Source organism: Ctenocephalides felis, unplaced genomic scaffold (assembly GCF_003426905.1).
Source record: "Ctenocephalides felis isolate EL2017-DRISC unplaced genomic scaffold, ASM342690v1 CF-g0.4_SCAFFOLD_01492, whole genome shotgun sequence".
Classification (NCBI taxonomy): Eukaryota; Metazoa; Arthropoda; class Insecta; order Siphonaptera; family Pulicidae; genus Ctenocephalides; species Ctenocephalides felis.
The window spans coordinates 43,873,734-43,893,856 of NW_020537646.1; the positions used below are offsets into that span (position 1 = coordinate 43,873,734).

Here is a 20,123-nt window from a genome sequence, read left to right on the forward strand (position 1 = left end):
AAAGTACAATAAGCTAAAAAAAAATTGATTTTTTAGAGATAAATTAAGTTAATAGCTTTTCCAGATCTGATGATGAATTCTTCTGATAAAGTCTCATACGAACGTTGTCGTTGTGGGCAGTGTGAAATTTGTAAAAATTTGCACAAGATGTAAGAATTTCTAACAAAAATTTTCTTTATCTTATTTGTAATGATCGTATTTCAATGAGTTTGGTTATTTCTACAATAATTAATAATTCGATAAATTTTTGTTTGATGTGTGTTATTTGCATTAACACAGTTATGTTTCAGTTTTGTCGTTATCAGAATAATTGCCAGAAATCAAAATGGACCTCCGTGTCTTTTTGAATGAGGTTTTGACAAAATTGCATATGGAGCGTTGATAGTTGAAACAACCCCTTACAATATGGCAGACCTAATAAAAGACGAATTAGTATAAAAATTGATTAACGTTTTGAAAATTGTCTGCGCACCTATGTAAGACAAATATATAACTAAATGAATAGATGATAATGTTTAAATAAAAACAAAAATATCGAGGATGTGTTAAATGATATTTAATATGTGCTTTAATTCACGATATTTACTCTATGTTACTCTTAAGTATTAAACGACGGCTACCTTAAACCCATATAAAAGGAAAGCCTTATATAGCATCGCCCATCGAGTGATCGATGATACTAATTGGATTTCGAGCGCGAGAATTGACGAGTACCTCTGTCCCCGCTGATTAATGAGAAAAGGCGACTGACTTGACAACATAAAGGGAAAGAGTTCAATTTCAAGACGCCAATTAAAAACTGATATTGGAATTATTTGTTGGATAAGTGTTAATTTTGTATCATTTGCGAAGGATTACATAAAGATTTGTTTTTTTATTATATTTATTAAATATGAATGATTAATTTGAATAAGTCTTTTGCATTAGAATTTATTGACATTCCTCATTGTAATCGTCCATAGATCGAAAATGAAAATTTTAGCATATATTTACGGATCAGGGGTTTATTAATATTTTGGCATACTTAGAAAATGGATACACATTCATTTATGTTTGTATGTATATGTATGGATATAATTTTTTGTCCTCTAAATAATTAACATTAAAATTGAATCGAACAGAATTGAATAATTTAAAAAACATTCGATTCCTATTGATAGGGAGACGTGCTGATTAGTTTTTGGCAAAGACAGGTCTAGCCTAAAAATTAAGTGGAGAAATTGTATGATTTAAAAAACATTCAATTCGTAAGCAGTTTTGGAGATATGGAGCTAAACTCGAATGATCACAAAATTTCGAAAGATTTAGTATTCATTTTATTATTTTAAGAAATGGTTCGACTATTTCATCCAATAAGATCGAACAAATATTCATAGCTAATAATAATTGATTTAATGTTTAATTTACTTGAAATAGCTTCAACTATTTCTAAAATATGTGATACTGTGAAAAATCAGTCGAAAAGCAAATTGATATTTTGTGAAGATCGGTCTAGCCATTGTTTTATATTTAAGAACAGAAGTTTTCATTGTTTAGGATTCTTAAGAAACCTATATTTATTAGCAATATGTCAATTGAAAATTGTGCTCATTATTTTTGTCAACGGCAGTGGAATCATTCATTCTTAATAAGCCATTATTTTTGTCACATACTAAAAATTAAAAATATATTTAATTTAAATAGAAGTTGGTTTTTAACATTGGCACTACTAGCAAATTGATCGACGGGATACAAAAACTATTCTTGATTATTAACTCAATTTTTTTTTTGTAGTACGAAGGATATATCACAAGGAATAATGGCATCCAAAAAATTCGGATTATAAGCTTCAGAATAGTCACCACTGCCTGTTATCCACTCAGTGAGACAATTTTGAATAAATGTTTATTGAAATATTTTTAAAACTGATACTACTGCAAGATAAAACTTTGCGTACGTTGAATTTTGCCTTAATATATGTATGAATAATCGATTTAATTAATGAATTTTTGTTTTCTACATGATCTACCTGCGTAACAGTCTACTCATTTACCTGCCCAAGTGTCTACCTGTCAAAGTGCATACCTGTCAATTTCTGTAACTGCTTATCTGATCATCCGTCGACCTGTCTATTTGTCTATCTGCCAACCAGTCGATCTGCCTACTTGTATAATTTTCTACTTTACTACCTGTATACCTGTCCAGCATTCTACCGGTTTACTAGTCTCCTTGCCTAACCGTCTTCCTTTCTCCCTATCTACCTGCCTTCATGTCTTTTGTCTACATCTCAATATTTATATATTTCTATTTGTCTACTTGTCTACCTGTTCACCTGTTTACCCTTGTATGCTTGTCGACTTAGTATTAATATTTCTACATCAACAATGATGACTTGTAATAATTATTTTAGACCACCAAATCCCATTATTTCAACTTTGTTCTCCGTAACTCCGAAACAGGTGGACCTGCATTCGCAATAATGTAATCAATTTTTCAGTGAGCATTTTTAAGCAAAATGTATAATTCTAATCAGATGTTCCGTTCTTTCATGACATTTTCTGCACTTTTTACCCAAACCCATTTTTTTCACACTTCGAAACTCCTGTTACTCTCTTTGCCTAATAGCAATCGAATGTTTTTGGAACATTCAAATCGGTTGATTCGTGCTCTCTATTGTGGGCAAAAAATTGTATCCACAGCAAACATACACACATACATAATTTTTTTTCTAAGGTACCAAAATTTCAGAAGGTCTTGAACGTAGATTTAATACAAATTTTCATTTATAAATTTTCATTTGCTACTACTATAAATTACCCTACGAGAAGTTAATGAGAATTTTTAATTATAATATTGAGTCAATTTGTTTAGAAATAATACCTACATTAGCTATACAATTTTTTTGACTGACCTGATAATAGAAGTTTTTCCTGTCTATCATTTTCTTTTTGTGTTCTATATCGTGTTTCCATCGACCTGTGCGTTTCAAGAAATGCCTTACGCTGTCCTCTATCAGTCAAGTATTTAGTATACATTCCAGCAAAATTAACAGCAAAATATAAAAGAAAATTGGCCAGCAGCTGACGAAGAATGCAACTCACTTCCTGTAAATAGAACAAAAAGTCAAACTTGAGTTTTATTCATTTTAAATTTATTACTATAAAGAAATGATGCAAACAATATTGTATTTTTATCATTAAGAAATATTTATACCTACCAGATCATCCTCTCTTCCATGAAATTTAGCTGCACTCGTCACAGCTATATGCGACAACGCGGAAACGCACCCAGCTGCCATGCACCATCGCAAGGGCAGCGGCAGCATCGCGTAAGGTACGAAGACAATGAATAAAACGTACCACACCAGGTACTCTCGAGATGTAAATCCCAATCCTTCACCAACAAAACCTGAGGAAACGAAAAGCAAAGAATGAATTTTTGCGATGCAATTGCAAACGAATCTGGAAACTCAATCTGAATAATATTTCTATTCCGATGGTTTTTTAACATAATTTAATTTAAATTTAGGTTTATGTGTAATAAATAAAGCAAATAGTTTTATTAACTTCCCGAAGGAGAAGTTTGTTTTCATAAAAAAATCCGACTCGCTAATTTTATTTTTCTCGACGTTTTAAGCCATTCTGAATGGAATGAAACCAAATTTTGAAAAAAAGTATGTGCGTGTATGTATATGTGTGTATGTATAAACAGATTTTTTCCGTAAATGGACGTTTTCTCCAAAACGGCTGGACTGATTTCATAAATTTAAAAGCCATTCGATGTATTTCGATCAGGACTAGCGTTTCTGAGGTCGTTTCTTTGTAAATAGCAGAAAAGAGAAAAATTTTTCGTTCACGCTTTAGCCCGCAATTCTGAATCGATTTTGAGAATTCAAAAACTATTCGATAGATATTGGTTGGGAATCGTGCTGATTAGTTTTTGGTAAAGATCGGCCGAGCCGTTTTCTTGTATTAAAGTTAAAAAAAAAGTTTCGACAATTTTTATAATTTTTTCATGGTAGATCTAGTCTTGTAGATCATACTAAAATATTACGGCCCTACGACAAGTCGTTTAATTTTAAAAATTCTTCAAAGTTTGCAAAAATTAGTATCGTATTTTTGGCATTTGTCAAAATTAGACTTTGATCGACGTTTTCTCAAAAACGCTTGAACCGATTTCAGAAATTTAAAAGCCATTTAATGTATCTCAATGAGGACTATCGTTTGTCAGTTTTGTGAGACGGTCTGAAATTATTTCTTTGAAATTTAAAAATAAGTGTTAAACTTATCGTCCACATTTAAGTTCAAACTATCGAATCGATTTTAAAAAATCAAAAACTGGTCAAAAGATAATAGTTGGGAATGATACTGATTGGTTTCAGGTGAAAATCTACCGAGCCGTTTTCTTGTAAATAGCTGTTGAAAAAAATAATTAAGCCGATTTTTATAAAGCCATTTTGGCGATATATATCATGGTTTTATAGAACTTACTAAAATATTACGGCCTTACGACAAGTAATTTAATTTAAAAAATTCATCAAAGTTTGAGAAAATGAGTAGTTTTTTGACGTTTGTTAAGATTAAAATTAGACAATTTACTTGGTATAACGATAGAGTACTTGGTCTTACTGAACATATTATACTAAACCATTAAAGTCACGGAAACTGGCTCAATTACAAAAATTATTGATTTTTGAAAATTTGTTTCTAGAAAATACTCCAAATTAACGTGTTCGTTCGTTTTCAATTATGTGTAATAAGTCCACTTGTAATACTTTTAATCACTCATAAATTATTTACACATATCGAGAAGTTCATGTAACTTGCCTCAAGACAAAATACCAATACCAACTAGTTTGGTTCTATGTTATTAATAAATAAAGTAAATAATATTATTTGGTTCTCAAAACCGTCTGCCAATTTTTATACATAAATACGTTAGTCGATCTATCAATTAACTACCTGTGGGATAAGTTATAGTTATCGCATAAAAATTGAAAATACATTTTTTACAATATCTTTGCGAATCAAAGGATTCTGAACTTTTGACGTACCTTGAAAAACGAATGTATGTGTGCATGTGTATGCGTGCTATGTATGTATGTGCGGATACAACTACTCGCCGACGTTTTCGAGAGATCAACCGATTTGATTAAAAGGTGCGCTGATTAGTCGCAAAGACGGGTCTACCCGTTTTGAAGGCATGGGGCAAAAAGTGCAAAAATGGGAATTTCGTTTTTGAGAGACCTGATGTTCCGATTGGAATGATTCAAGAAACATTTTACTTATATTGACAAAATGAAGAAATAGCCGATTCTTTGAAAAGTAAAGTCCAGTTGTTTGAAAGATTCAAAAAAAAGTTAAAAAAAAATTCTTTTGGTGGTGACAAATTGTTTTATGAAGATTTAACAAATCAATAAAAATTTTGTTTATTTTTTTTTGGATTCCGTACCAAGACTTTTTATTTTTAATGTTTACTTGTATAGTGCAAATATTTGACAGTATGAATTTACTGACTTGACTGATTCAAATACCATTCGGTTCACACTAACTGCGAGACATACTAGTTAGTTTATACGAAAGATAGTTGTTACGAAGGTACGGAGTGCAAAGGGTGCAAAAAATGGTCATGCAAGTTGCACGGATCATCCGATAAGAATGATTCAAAAATAAAAAAGATTTTGCTGGCAATGTGAAGATACTGATAAAAAATAGAATTTTAGTTAATACTAGATGAAAATTCAAATTTCCGAGTATTCTGGAAAAAAAAAATTAATTGGCAAAAAAATCAATATATATATATGAACTATAAAATGTAGTTAAATATCTGTATAATATATAAACGATAAAATACTTAGTATTTATAGTTACCTATTTGAAAATATCTAAAACAATTGTTTTTTATTGTTAACAATTGATTATTGATTTTTTTAAATATTTCATTACGGTACGATAAGTTTGAGAAATTTGCCTTAAGGCCATGCACCACTAGTTTATGAAATCCAACTATAATTTATTGTCAATACGATATTGACACAAATATATAAGTCATTTGACACAAATATTTAATAATATATAACGTAACGTACGAGTCAAGATTTTCTTAAAACGGATGCCCTGTACTAAAAGTGACGATTTTAAGTCACATTTAATCGCAGGATCTCAATTTTTATTAAATAAGCCTATTATTTGCAAAAATTAGAAAGTTTTTGTAACTCGTCCTAAGACAAAAAGCTACTCACCTAGTCTGATTTTGATCGTGAGTATCCGCATGCATATTTTCTCACTACGATACCTAAAGTGCCCTGAGCTTTACGAAACATAAGCAAATTATAAATTTTATGGCGTAATTATTAATTTTTTAACTCCAATAAGAATAGAAATACTAACTTTAAAGTTATTTTAAATCGATTTCAGTGCAGAAGAATTTCACATTATTGCATTTCTCATTCAAGACATAATTAATAGCCATTAATAGCTGATAAGCCAAAATTTTTATAGAACTCTTACAATTAGTTTTTGGTATCTATATAATAATATTCGAAAAAAAAGTTAATTAATTTTAATCAATAAAATATGTAGAGCAAATAATTTACCTTGCGCATTAAGGAGCAGCCACGTGCACATGGCTGCCCAATGAAGATAATTATTAGCGAAGCATCTCCACCAACCTAATACACAAACTGATATGTTGGCAGCCATGCAGCAAACTGTCCATGAAACACCTTCCGCCGTTATCGGTTCGGATTCCGGCCTGCGGAATGCCCAGACGGAAGCCATGGCTGCCTAAAAATAAGCAAATTTATCGATTTAATAACAAAAACTAATCATAATTTTTATATAATTTTTAAATTGCTTACCTTTAATAATAAATCGACTACATTAACTATAATTAATGATTTTTGTCTTTGCCTATGCGAATATCGCAAATATGATAATTCTAAGTGAGAGTCATTAAAACTATTTGTGAGGGATGGCCAATGAATGCCCTTATATACAGCTCCTCGTTTGAAGACGTGCTCTTCTGCAATAAAACAAAAACTGTTAGGGACAATGACAATAAAGTCAAATGTTTGAGGTATAAGCAACAATTTCTTAATATCTTAAGACAAGACAAGATATCTTTCTATGATTCCTAAAATTATTCAACCATGAGTACCTATGTTAAATAAAGCAACTTTATTTTATAATATTTAACACCCAAAAATCTTTTTAGTTCTTTTTCAATTATTTAAAGGTATATAACTTTACTCATGTATATTAACAGGAAAACGTAAACGAAAACGTGTGGTAAAAAGGATGAATTAAATTTTTAGCCTGGCAAAAGTTATCTTTGTAAGAAAAGAACTCAAAAAATTATTGGTTGAATAATGCAGCTACTGTTTCATAAAATTCCTTTAAAATTGAAAACAAAACATTGGATCTGTTTGCCCCTTGGCCTTACCATTTTACCTCGTCTATAGATTAATAAGGACCAAGTGACAAACTTTTGAAAAATTGCAAAAAAACACATTTCTACAATGATGAGTTAATTATCTGAACATAGTCAAATTGTTGTTCGTTTAAAAAGTGTTATTTGTTTGGATATAATTAGCTTGGTTTTCACAATATAATTGCTCAAAGTCAAATTGAACCTTTTTGTCCCGTCTTACTCCGTTAAAATATAATGGTATTTATAAACAAAATGACATAGTGCCCTTATTTGAAAATTGGCTAGTTTTATTAACGTTTTTGCTACTGTATAATATGCAGAAATCCATAATCACAATCCTGTCATATGCTGAGCGTCATTCAAAAGTTTATTTTGAGGGCGGTTTACTCATGTTTTTTGAACACTTATTTACACTTATTTGTTATTATTCAGATCAATGAACTTATGCTAGTACTAATAATTTCGATCAGGTGTTTCAAGAAATTTTCGATATTTATTCATTGTTCAATTTCAGACAAAATTACATATGTATTTATACAATAGATAAAATGACATAGTACTATTTAGCAAACACTAGGTGGCAGTTAATTTAAAGCCAAGGAAAAATGAAACCTGTAAATGGGGATTGGCTTTTAACTACTAATGTTACTACTTCTGAAAACAGACCAAAGAAACAAATGAAACCTGTAAAAAAGAATTGGCTTTTAACTACTAATCTTACTACTAGTGAAAACAGACCAAAGGATCCACCGGTAAAAAGAAGAGACTGATATGAGCCCGACGATGTTTCCGATGTATAATTTGTTCTCTTTGGTCTCACGCTTTATGTGCTGATGTCTCAGAGAGGACCAATCGATTTACTTATAAACTGCCTTTGCTTTTTAAAAATTAGCATTTCAGTATGCTATTTGCTTATAGATTTTGTCCGTAGTATATGTACAAAATGGTTCTTGCAATTGGTTGCATTTTTTGCTAATAAATATATTATTATAGTTCCTATTTAATTAAAGTAGGAAGTCAATAAACCAAAGATCAGTTAAAATGATTGAGACTGGTTATAATTTTATTAAATAATAAACATAATTAAAAAACAAAACTCCATGTCATTTTGTTTGCACTTCTCTTATTAACACCTATTCCCAATAACAAAAATCACACCAAGGTCTTTGCCAAGCACAGACCGTCAATTCAAATGAACTGATAATTTTGAATGGTTCCTCAAAAATCTGATTCCAATTTTGCTTTTTCTTTAAAATGTCTTGTAATCCATCTTGCAATAAGTAACTATTCAAATGTGTGTGTGTGTGAATTAAATGTTATTTTAATCAATTAATCACTAATAATTAGTAAAAGCCGAAAGTAACAGATCAAAATAATTCCTTATTAACCATTTCATCAAAAAACGAAGCAGAAGAATTACATTCGGGCATACATGCATTTATTCATAGAAAAAATGCACATTCGGTGATGCATATATTTTTCTTAAATATGTCATAATGATTGGAGATGAAGCCTTTAAAAGTAAAATTATTATTGATGTTTTCGAACAAGTAAATAATATACTATTATGTACCAGCCATAAAATCAAAAAAGTAAAATTATAATGATTAAATATATTTGATGAAATACCTGCCTGCGACGCTTGATCGTCATCATGCTTCCTATCAGTCCTGTGGGGTAGTACAGTAGCAGTAGTGGCAGGTGCAGGATTCGAGTCCCCGTCAGGTATCGTATCAGGAGGCCTTCCATTTCCAAGAGGTTTTAAGCCTATCGATTCAGAATCTAATTCTTTTTTCTCATCGCCACCAACAAAACCATTGCCATTCGCTGCAAATGGTTTTGTGACTTCATTAAATTTACTCCCATCCTCTGATGAAAGAGCACCATCGCCTGGACAACGAGGTGTGTGAGTGTTGTTGCAGTCCTAGAATAAATTTGAGAAAATTTATCATAAATATACATATTGGTTCTTAACTGCGATAAAGTTATAAAATATAGTTGGTTAGATAAAAGACATTATCAAGATTTCTAACAATTAAATTTATGAGTGATTTATAAGTATACTGAGTTGATGCAGAATATTATAACGTGAAAAACTAATGCAGATTATTAAATTTTGTACCTATTTTCGAAATATTGTGTACATATTTTTGCCAAATGGTTTAAATATTGCACCTAATACTTACAAGGAGTATTTTCTATAAGGGCAACTTATTAACCAAATTTTAATCCTTTTACTATTGAAACACTTGTCGTAAATATATAACATCATAGTATATTCATTAACCAAAAATTTGATGAAAGTTTTATCAAAACGCAAACACTTTTTTTTAACAATCAAGTTACGAACAAATGAACCAACTAACATTTGCTACAAACTAATTATCATGATTTCCAAGTGATATTTTTAGAAATGTTTTTCAATTTTCAAAACCATTTCACAAAGGTTTAGGCTAAAAAATAGAAGATTTGAACATTTCTGCTAATTCTAAAAAACAGCTCCGGCGATCGTTTCGAAAATTACTAATGCAAGTGCTTATCAAGTTTCATCGAAAGGCTTTTGAATGAAATCGGTTGAGTCGTTATTGAGTGAATGTCTACCTTAATTTTCAATAATTTCGATGCATTTTCAAAATCAATCGTAAAGATTTAATTCTAAGACCATAATCTCTATTATCATAAAAAGTTTGATTAAAGTAGAGGTATAAAATATTAAAATAATTTAATAATAAATGGCGCGGCCGGACTTTATCTTTCGAACAGTTATTGAATGTTGAATTTTAACATTGATTAAGAATTGTGAGTTAAAACGTTCAGGAATAAATTTATACTGCCTTCATAAAGAAATGGCTCAGCTGATTGTCGAGCAAAACTAATCAACGCTAGTCCGCATCGAGTTTTTAAAAAAAATTATTTTTTAAAAAAATAATTAACAAAAATTTTAACGCAAAAGTAAACCCACGTGCACACACAGACATGCCTTTTCCTAGTTTAGTCCTAAACGATTAAGAATAACTTGAAACGACTAGTAAACATAAAATTTGCTAATTTTGTTGGATTTTTTTGTGAAAATATAAACTTCTTCTTCAAGTAGTTGAAACGTTAAAATTTAAACTTTGATGTTAATTTTTAGAAATACATCCCTGTGTTGTGCACTTCATGCCATTTAGTGTCATTTCATCAACAATGTAATTAATATGTGCAATAACAGTTAATGTAACCCCAGGGATTTCATCAACTTTATCGGTATCATTGAGGGTACATTTGAGCATTTAATTAGTAATAAACTCGATTAAGCTTTCAATTGTATTAGTTAATACGAAACGATAGATATATGATAAACTACCGTAAAACTATGTGATGACTATGGTCTTTAGTGTAATACCAGTGCTCACATTTTAAGCGGTAGTTTCAATAATCTCTATCACTATCATTATTTTTTCATCTGTCCCAATTAATTCTAAGATTACAGTACTACAAATAACAAATTTGCAAGATGAAATCTAGATAATAAAAAAGAATCTTTCAGCAATGAAGCTAAATGCATTCTGAATCGAATGAGACCAAATTTGGAGACAGTATGTGTGGTAGCGAATGCAATACCGGTATACCGCTTTACCGAAATACCAGTAAACCGCCCGATTTTTCGGCGGTATTAATATCGGTATTTACCCTAAAAATACAGGCATTTTTGGTATTTTTACACAAGCTCTTTTTGAAATACTATTATTACAATAAAATAATATTATTACATAAAATATTATTTCACCCAAAACGTATCGCAGTTTGAAAATAATATAGGACCATTATATTGAAATAAAAATACTCTACTATTATAGTATGTTATTATTTATCTTCATAAAGTATCGGATCTTAAATTAGTAGAAAAAATACTTTTTTAAACTCTTAATCTAAATATTTGAAATTATTCTAATTTAACACATTGGATACAGACAATACAGTTTATTATAATAGAGTAATATGATCTTTTATCAGTTTTTGGTCTTTCTTACTCATACGTTTAATTTTGGTAAAAAGTACTCTATATACTCGATAATGATGAGTTAATTAAATTGGATATAATTTTGTTAAATTATTATTACAAAAATAAACTTATTGTTTTTTTTTATTTTTTAGTTGAATATAGTTGTAGTCGTATATATAATTTTTTTATATTTGTACTAGTAACTCTCAATATTGTTTACATTTGTTTAGGATAATAAAAATATCGGTATTTTACCGGTATTCCAGTTTTAAAATAAAAAATTACCGAAATACCGGTATTGAAATTTTTCATTATTATTGCATTCCCTAATGTGTGGGTATGTGAACTGAATATTAATATTTCGTCGACGCCTTAAAAAAACGGCTAGACCGATTACAAAATTTTAAAAGCCAAAATTAATTAGCAGCTAGTGGGGTGCAAGGCATCATGCCTTAAGGCAAATTGCTGGAACTTCCACTGTCGTAATTAAACATTTGAGGAATGAAAATAATGGATAATTGTTTTGATTTATTGTAAATAGATTATCATAAATACATACTGTAAATTAATAAGTGCTTCTTAAATTGAGAGACGAGCGTATTCTGTTGACAACTTGAATTTGATTTTTTTGATAATTCAGAAATTTTTTAATAGTTTAGAAAAATTTTCAAAATTTTCAGATGTTTGAAATTTTTTGGAACTTTTTCGAAAAATTTTCGTTTTCGATTGACGTTATATCCCAAAATTTTGAGTCGAATTTAAAAATTCGAAAACTGTTCCAAAGGAATCGCGTTGGTTAGTTTTTAGAAAAGAAAGGTCGAGCCGTTTTTTTTTGTAATTAAGTATGAATTTTTTTTGACGATTGTGATAAAACTTTGTACAACAATAGATTTCATAGTCTAAAATAACATACTAAAATATTATAGGTCTATGATAAAGGTTGAATTATAAAAAAATATCAGTTTAGAATTTTGTCACGCTATTCTAATCATAATCTAGGCCGAAATGCACATTCTGTGCTGTTTAGTTGGTAGCTACTGATTACAGTTTACGTTCACACTCAAATGAAATATATTTTCAGAACACGAATTAGATCAAAAGAAATGAATAAAACAAATTGTTTAATTTATACAATCACATATATTATAAGTACGATTAAAAAATATAAATCTTTCAAAAATCGCTTTTGATGAAAGCGAATTATATATTTTCGAAATAAACATTTGGACTTTTTATCTGATATGGCTGAACTTAATTCTTGTAGATTAAATTGATTAGTTATACGGTATCTGAAAGTTCATTAAACTTGCCTTAAAGCAAAATATTACTTACAACTGGGTCATTTTATGGCATATAGCAATATCTATTTGTGTTTTACCAAATGATTTTAATATATGGTGCATAAGTTTTTATTAGTTCCGTGGATTTGTAGAAGCGCAAAAAACTTCACAATCATCAATTTCGAGGAAAGATGTATTTCCTTATTCTCTAGGAAAGTTATATCGCCTAATAGGACACTTTTCTATTGACAGAAAAACTTCCGCATATCAAATAAAGTTCTGGCGGAACTGATAAAATTTCACGACACGTCACCATCAATAAGAATATGTCATCGGATCATAGATATACATAGAATATGTGTACATATATATGTTTTCTTTTTTACATTTATATTTTGTGCACATTTCCAAAGGCATTTGTACGCGAGTTATTTTCCTACATTTCGAATTTTGACACCTCTCAAATAAAGAGAAACCCTAAGCTGCCAAGTATAGGAAGAATCTATTTACCATAAAAACAACTAACATTGAACTGAATATTTGATAAAATAAATAAAAATAAAAACATTAGTAGAAATTAATGCTTTATTTTTAACTTCCCGTAGGGTAAGTTATAGTAACCGCAAAAAAATCGAAAATGAAAATTTTTGTATATCTTTACGTTTCAAAGGTTTCTGAATATTTTGGCATACCTTAGAAAAAATGGATGTGTTTGTGTGTGTATGTGTGTGTGTGTGTGTGCGTGTTTGTATGTGTGTTCGGATACAAATTTTTGTCGACGATTTCGGAACACGGATGAAGCGATTTGAATAATTAAAAAAACATTCGATTTGTATTGATAAGGAGACGTGCTGATTAGTTTTTGGCGAAGGCAGGTCTAGCCGTTCCGAAGATATGGGACAAAAAGTACCAAAAACTCAGTTTTTAAGAGAATGCAGCATCCGATTTGAATAATTCAAAAAACATTTTACTTGTATTAACAAGATGAAGAACTGATCAAATTTTCATAAAGGCAGGTCTAGCAGTTTCGGAGATCTAGTAAAAAAAGTAAATAAAATGCCACCTGGCGGTCAAAAATGATCATCAAACATATCACATCTAATTATCAGATATTTTATAGAGATTTTAACAATAAGTATAAATTTTGTTTACTCTCCTATGGGTTCCGTACCATTGCTTATCCGTAAGACGGCGCTTACGCGCTTAGATATTTCGTCTCTATGCAGTTAAAGCAGTACGATTGCTTTGAAAACAAGTTCAGAATTTCCAAAATATTTCAAAATACACTTTTCTTCAGAAAGTCTTTTTTTCAAAAAAAAAAAAAAAATTTGTCAAAAATTTATAGTTTCTAAAAAATCTAATTTTTCAGAGTAATTTTTTTTCAAAAATGTTAATCTTTTAAAAAAATAATAATTTTTGGTACGGAAAGTTCCAGCAATCTGCCTTAAGGCACGATGCCATGCGCCCCACTAGTTATATTCGCTAATTCGCAAAAACATATTTTGAAATTTACGCTAATATCATAAGAAATAAAACATCATGTAAAAGAATTATACGCATTAGGCTTAAATATACAAAATATTAACTAACTTCCAAAAAGAATTATACGCATTAAGCTTAACAATATATACAAAATATTAACTAACTTGGCTGGCTAAAAAATAATATAATGAAATAATATATGAAATATATTGACAAATATTCGAAACTAAAACCTATCTTGTTTTGGGAAAAAAATAATACTATTTCAAATAATATTATTATTATACATACTAGCAAGGAGATACCTTTGCTAGCTCGTCTCGGATTTTTATTAAATGTGCAATGATTATAATTTTGGCTCTCGAAGTAAGCATTACAGATCAATAAAAAAAGGTTCAATTATGAAAGAATAAATTAAATAAAAAGTTTTCTATCGATATGCTGAAATTACCCTTTAGTATTGTTCCAATAATATTATTTAAATATTGTAATAAAAATTTATATATACATATATGTTTTTTTTATTACGTGTATTTGCCTTAAATCAAACAAAAAAATTATATCCGATACATATTTTGAAATCCGTGATTTAATTTCATTTATTCAATTTCCGTAATTTCATTTATTAAACTTTATATAATATATGAACATATTATATGATCGTTATTCAATATAAACTATGTTGCTACTCTCGCATCAACAAAAATTATAAATATGCATACATAAATCTGCGGGGCACATAGGTCTAATTTAAGTAATTATACTCTCTAAATCAAATCTTATTTTCAATTTTAAAGGGATTTTACGGAATAATAGTTCAGCCATCAATTCATAACATTCAGCCAATACAAAATATAAATTCATGAGAATATTTTTTACAAAGGTAACACTGTTTTAAACTTTGATTTGGTATTTCGTCAAATATAGACACCAGCAAATCAAGTATTAATAAAATTTACTTATTATAAAATTACTTTAGTATAAATATTTTATTATGAATATACTTGAATTTACTTGTTTTCTATTATTTATTTCTTATGGCGTTGTAAATATGAGGGTTCAGTTGATCTTTTTTACCTCACCCGCTTGTAAGATTTTATAAAATCATCTGTCAAATATGACTTAAAAATAACAATTCATGTTATAAAATATATACTTGAAAATTACATAAAGGTCTCGTAAATTGAACAACAGTGCAAAACGCCATAAAGACTAAATACGTCAGAGAATATTTGTGTTATAAACTTTCAAACATGGCCGTTTATTTCCAGATAGCGACGTTGCTTGATTTAAAACAATGGTTGGTTTGTCAACACGTTTTTTGCCCGCTACATTCAAATATGGTTGGTGAAATTTTTCGAAAATTGCTTGTATTTGAGATATTGGTGGTGGACTTTTTCATACGCGACCTTTAAACCCCGAGTTACCCTTTATCGCATATTACGCTTATAATCATATCCACAAAGCTGTAATATTAATAACTTCCCACACGGTGAGTTATTGTAATCGTTGAAAATCTAAGTTAGAAACTTTTGCATATCTTCACGTTTTGAAGGTTTCCGAACATTTTGTTATACCCCAGAAAAAATTGATGTGTGTGTATCTAAGTGTAGATACAATTTTTCATCGACATTTTTGGGAGTACCGCTCAACCGATTTAGAAGATTCAGAAAGCAATCGATTTCCACTAATGCTTTTTGTGATTTATAGAAACAGTTTTTGGGAAAGGTAGTTTCAGTTTTCCAAGGTACGAAACAAAGAGTGCAAAAAATGAAAACTTTGTTTTTGCTTGAATCGTACATCCGATTGAAATGATTAAAAAACATTCAATTCGTAATGATAGGGAGAAGTAGTGATTAGTTTTTGGCGAATGCAGGTCCAACCGTTTTGTATATACGGAGCTAGGTGTAAAAAAATGGCAGTTTTTGAGAGAACGAAGCATCCGATTTGAATGATTGAAATAAAACAACTGTTTTTAGAAATAGTCCAGTCATTTGGTCGTTTTGCCGGTACAGTACTCCGGGAATTCTGAAAATTCGTAATTTTATAGATTTCGAGGTGCTCTTTACGAAAATCAACTTTGCCACCTCAAATTTGAACGGCAAGTTGCCGCCATATTGGAAAAATGGCGTCAAAAAACAGCTTTTTTAAAATATCTTCTTTTTGGCTTATTCTACGATAGAAGTATTATTCTACGAATTAAACTAGATAAAATTTTCTATAATTCTTCAGAAAACCGTTTTTATGTAAAATTGATAGTTTGGGAGAACGGCCGCCTCAAAGTCTTTGCTGCTCTCGCCGTAGTATCAAATCTCTCCATATATGACAGCACTTCGAACTTGACCACATTCTCTCTAATAATTAATATTTTCAATGTTAAATTAAGCGAATAAGATCTAGAAACAAAATAATTCAAATATTTTTATGTTTTTTGGCTGATTTTTCAACACTTCAAGCTACTTACTCATAGCTACTTTGCCATTGAAGTGTTAAAAAATCAGCAAAAAAACAGAAAAATATTTGAATTATTTTATTTCTAGATCTTATTCGCTTAATTTCATTGAAAATATTTATTTATTAGAGAGAATGTGGTTCAAAGTGCTGTCATATATGGAGAGATTTGATACTAGTGCGAGAGCAGCAAAGACTTTGGGGCGGCCGTACTCTCAAACAATCAATTTTACAAAAAAACGGTTCTCTAAAGAATTGTTGGAAATTTGATCTAGTTTAATTCGTACATGAATACTTTTATCGTAGAATCAGCCAGAAAGGAGATATTTTAAAAAAGCTGTTGTTTGACGCCTTTTTTCCAATGTAGCGGTAACTTGCCGTTCAAATTTGAGGTGGCAAAGTTGATTTTCGTAAAGATCACCTCGAAAACCATAAAATTACCAATTTTCAGAATTCCCGGAGTACTGTACCGGCAACAGCCTTTTTTTGCACCAAATGACTGGACTAAAAAAAAACAAATTAATTTTTTATTTTTAATTTCCAAATTTTTTTTATTGAATATCGATAATAATTTGGAATTTAATTTTAATTCTAGATAAATACGTCAAACAAATAATTTTTACTTTGCAATTCAGTTTATATAAGTCTCAGAGATTCGAGTCAAGAGTCCTTATTCTAGCTCCCCTACGAAGGGGATCATTAAGTTATGTTTATTTAATGTCATGTAAACTTATATAAACGTTATTGTCCAATTTATAAGCTTTTATATTTTGTCTATAAAAATAAAATAATGAAAGTTCCAGTATTTATAACAATATAATTGAAAACATTTAATATTCTTCCAATACTTCATTACGGTACGCGAAGTTCTAGAAATTTGCCTTGAGGCACGATGCCACACCGCTAATTTTAAAATAGTTTTTGATAGGCTTTGAGAAAAGACCTATCGTCTATCACAAAATTAAAATTTGAAAACGAATTCATTTTCTTCATAACTGCGATTACAAATTACACGTTTTTTAAATTCTCTTATAATTTGAGAGAAATAAATTTCACCCGACTTACTATAATTTCAGCGTACGTATAGCTAATCAGATTATCTAAAACTGCGCCCTCATGTGACCCACAATTAAGAGGGAATTTGGAAAGTGATAGCGAAAGTGAAAGCCTTAATTGGGTTTGCGTGTCGAACTCACCTCGTTTCCGTCCTCCCCGGATATCCTATCGTCCAGTTCCGGAGTCGCTTCCGGCACTGAGAGCGCCCTCTCGGCGGTGACTCGCTGCACCGCCTTCATCCAGAGCGCGCGGCTTGAATATTGATCCCTGGAAAAAAAATTTTTGGTTAAAGATTATAAAAATTATCTAATTTTACTAAATTACTATATAGAGTAATTTAATTACATAAACAAAAAATACATGCAAAACCAAGCCTATATTATTAACTTCCCGTAGGGTAAGTTATAGTAATGGGCCAAACATCGAAAATGAAAATTTTTGCATTTCTTCACGTTTCAGAGGTTTCTGAGCATTTTGGTATACTTCATAAAATGGATGTGTGTGTGTGTTTTGTGTGTGCGCATATTTTGTCCACGTTTTTGGGCGTACTGATTACCCAAATGGGATGGTTAATAAAACATTCGATTTCTATTGATAGGGAGATGTGCCTATTAATTTTTAGCAAATGCAGGTCCAGTCGATACGGAAAAGCGGAGCAGAGAGTGCAGAAAATAAAAATCGAGTTTTTGAGAGAACGGAGTACCCAATATCAATGATCCACAAAACATTCAATTTGTAATGATTAGGAGAAGTGGTGATTGGTTTTTGGCGAAGGCAGGTTAAACGGTCAAACAAGGCTAAATGTACAAAAAGGCAGTTTCTGAGAGAACTATGCATCCGATTTGAATGATTCAAAAAACTTGCTGCGTGTTGATAAAAAAATTGCCTTTGGAAAAAAATATTAGTATTTAAACATTTTTTTTTGTATTTCAAAAATAATTCAGATTTTAATTTTAATTTTAACGTTTTAAGTTTTAAAGCTCACTTATATACTTTAAATAAATGATTTTAACTTTGTAATTCAGTTTATAAATTTTTTGTAGATATTTAAAAACATTTAATATTCCTCGAACATTTCGTTACGGTACGAGATGTTCCAGCAATTTGCCATAATGCAATATGCCATGCACCATTAGTTTTACAGTTACAAGGAATAACCACACAATTTCACAACGTAATAAAATTTTATTATTAAATTAAGTTGTCTGTGTTTGGTATGCAATATATGTTTTCCAAAGTACTTTTTAATACTGAGCACAGATCTAAAGCCAAAATTGGGGGCCAAACTGTAATAAACGGAGAAAAATAAAAAATAATTAATTAAATTAAATTAAAAAGTAATTCTTTTGCATGATGATTAAAATTTTATAATTTCTGTTGTTCCCTTTTCTTTTAAATGACCTGGGAAAGAGATTTTTGCAATGCTTTTTTCATCTTTATTGAGTTTCTTTTTGCAGAATTCAGCAGCAATCTGAAAACATATTTTGAAATAGCTACAAATATGTTTTCAGATTACTCAGAAACAATTGCGAATAAATATATTGCTGCTGGATTCTATAAAAACAAACTCAGTAAAGATAAAAAAGTATATCAGTGATTTGTTTCCTACGTCATTTAAAAGTAAAAAGGCTAGGAAAGGACAACAATTTTAAGATTCTATACATCATGCGGAAGATTTAGTAGATCGATGACTTTATCGTTTTTTTATGTTTCTCCTCTTTTGCGGTTTGACCCCCAATTTTGACTTTATATTCGTGTTCAGCGTTCCAAGGTACATTGGAAATTATGTCGCACACCGAATTTTTTTTGTGGACAAAGGCTATTTTGTAGATCTGTGTTATTATTCTAAAAAAAAGTTTGTTTTATGAAAAAGTCTGATTTGCTAATTCTATGTTTTCTAGAAGCCATTCTGAATCGAATGAGAATGAGCCGATTTTTAACCTTTCGTCAACGTTTTCTAAAAAACGACTGGACCAATTTGTGCAACGATCAGTCAAGCAGTTTCTTTTTAATTAGCAGTTAAGTGTAAAAATTTTCGTCTAAAAGTGTGCACACATAAAAGTATGCATTATATCAATATGTTTGAAAAAATGAAGGAATTGATTATTTCCCAATAAGAACTATCATTTATAAATGAGAACATCTATCATTTGTTAAGATCAAGTGAAAAGTGAAAGTCTATAAGAATTTTAAAAATGCCAAGTTTACGAATTGACTCCCCCAAAATTAGTGAAAAATAGCGGTTTGTTTAAGGCGAATGATTAAACTAATAATAATAATTAAACTTAATTTTTTATAATACATATTTGAAATTATTTGCAAATGGATTGGCTGTTTAGATATTATTTGAACAAAATATTTTTCATTAATGACTCTGAATGTTGATGTAACAAAAATTCGAACTTGATAGAAACTTTGACAATGATATCTAAATATTATTTTTGTGAAAACAAAAATAT

General features: G+C 29.8%; 1 protein-coding gene across 1 annotated transcript in view; it reads right to left on the bottom strand.

Annotated features, from left to right (window-relative positions):
* The window catches only part of LOC113371275 (adenylate cyclase type 8-like), a 76,936-nt gene that overhangs the window by 38,233 nt on the left and 18,580 nt on the right, over window positions 1–20,123 (bottom strand). Inside the window, exons 2-7 of the mRNA XM_026611908.1 lie at window positions 17,805–17,931; window positions 9,040–9,334; window positions 6,839–7,002; window positions 6,575–6,764; window positions 3,230–3,387; window positions 2,891–3,107 (exon numbers count right to left, since the gene is read on the bottom strand). Of these exons, the coding sequence (XP_026467693.1) occupies window positions 2,891–3,107; window positions 3,230–3,387; window positions 6,575–6,764; window positions 6,839–7,002; window positions 9,040–9,334; window positions 17,805–17,903 (1,123 nt within the window). The 5' untranslated portion in view covers window positions 17,904–17,931. The remainder of the gene's footprint in view (window positions 1–2,890; window positions 3,108–3,229; window positions 3,388–6,574; window positions 6,765–6,838; window positions 7,003–9,039; window positions 9,335–17,804; window positions 17,932–20,123) is intronic.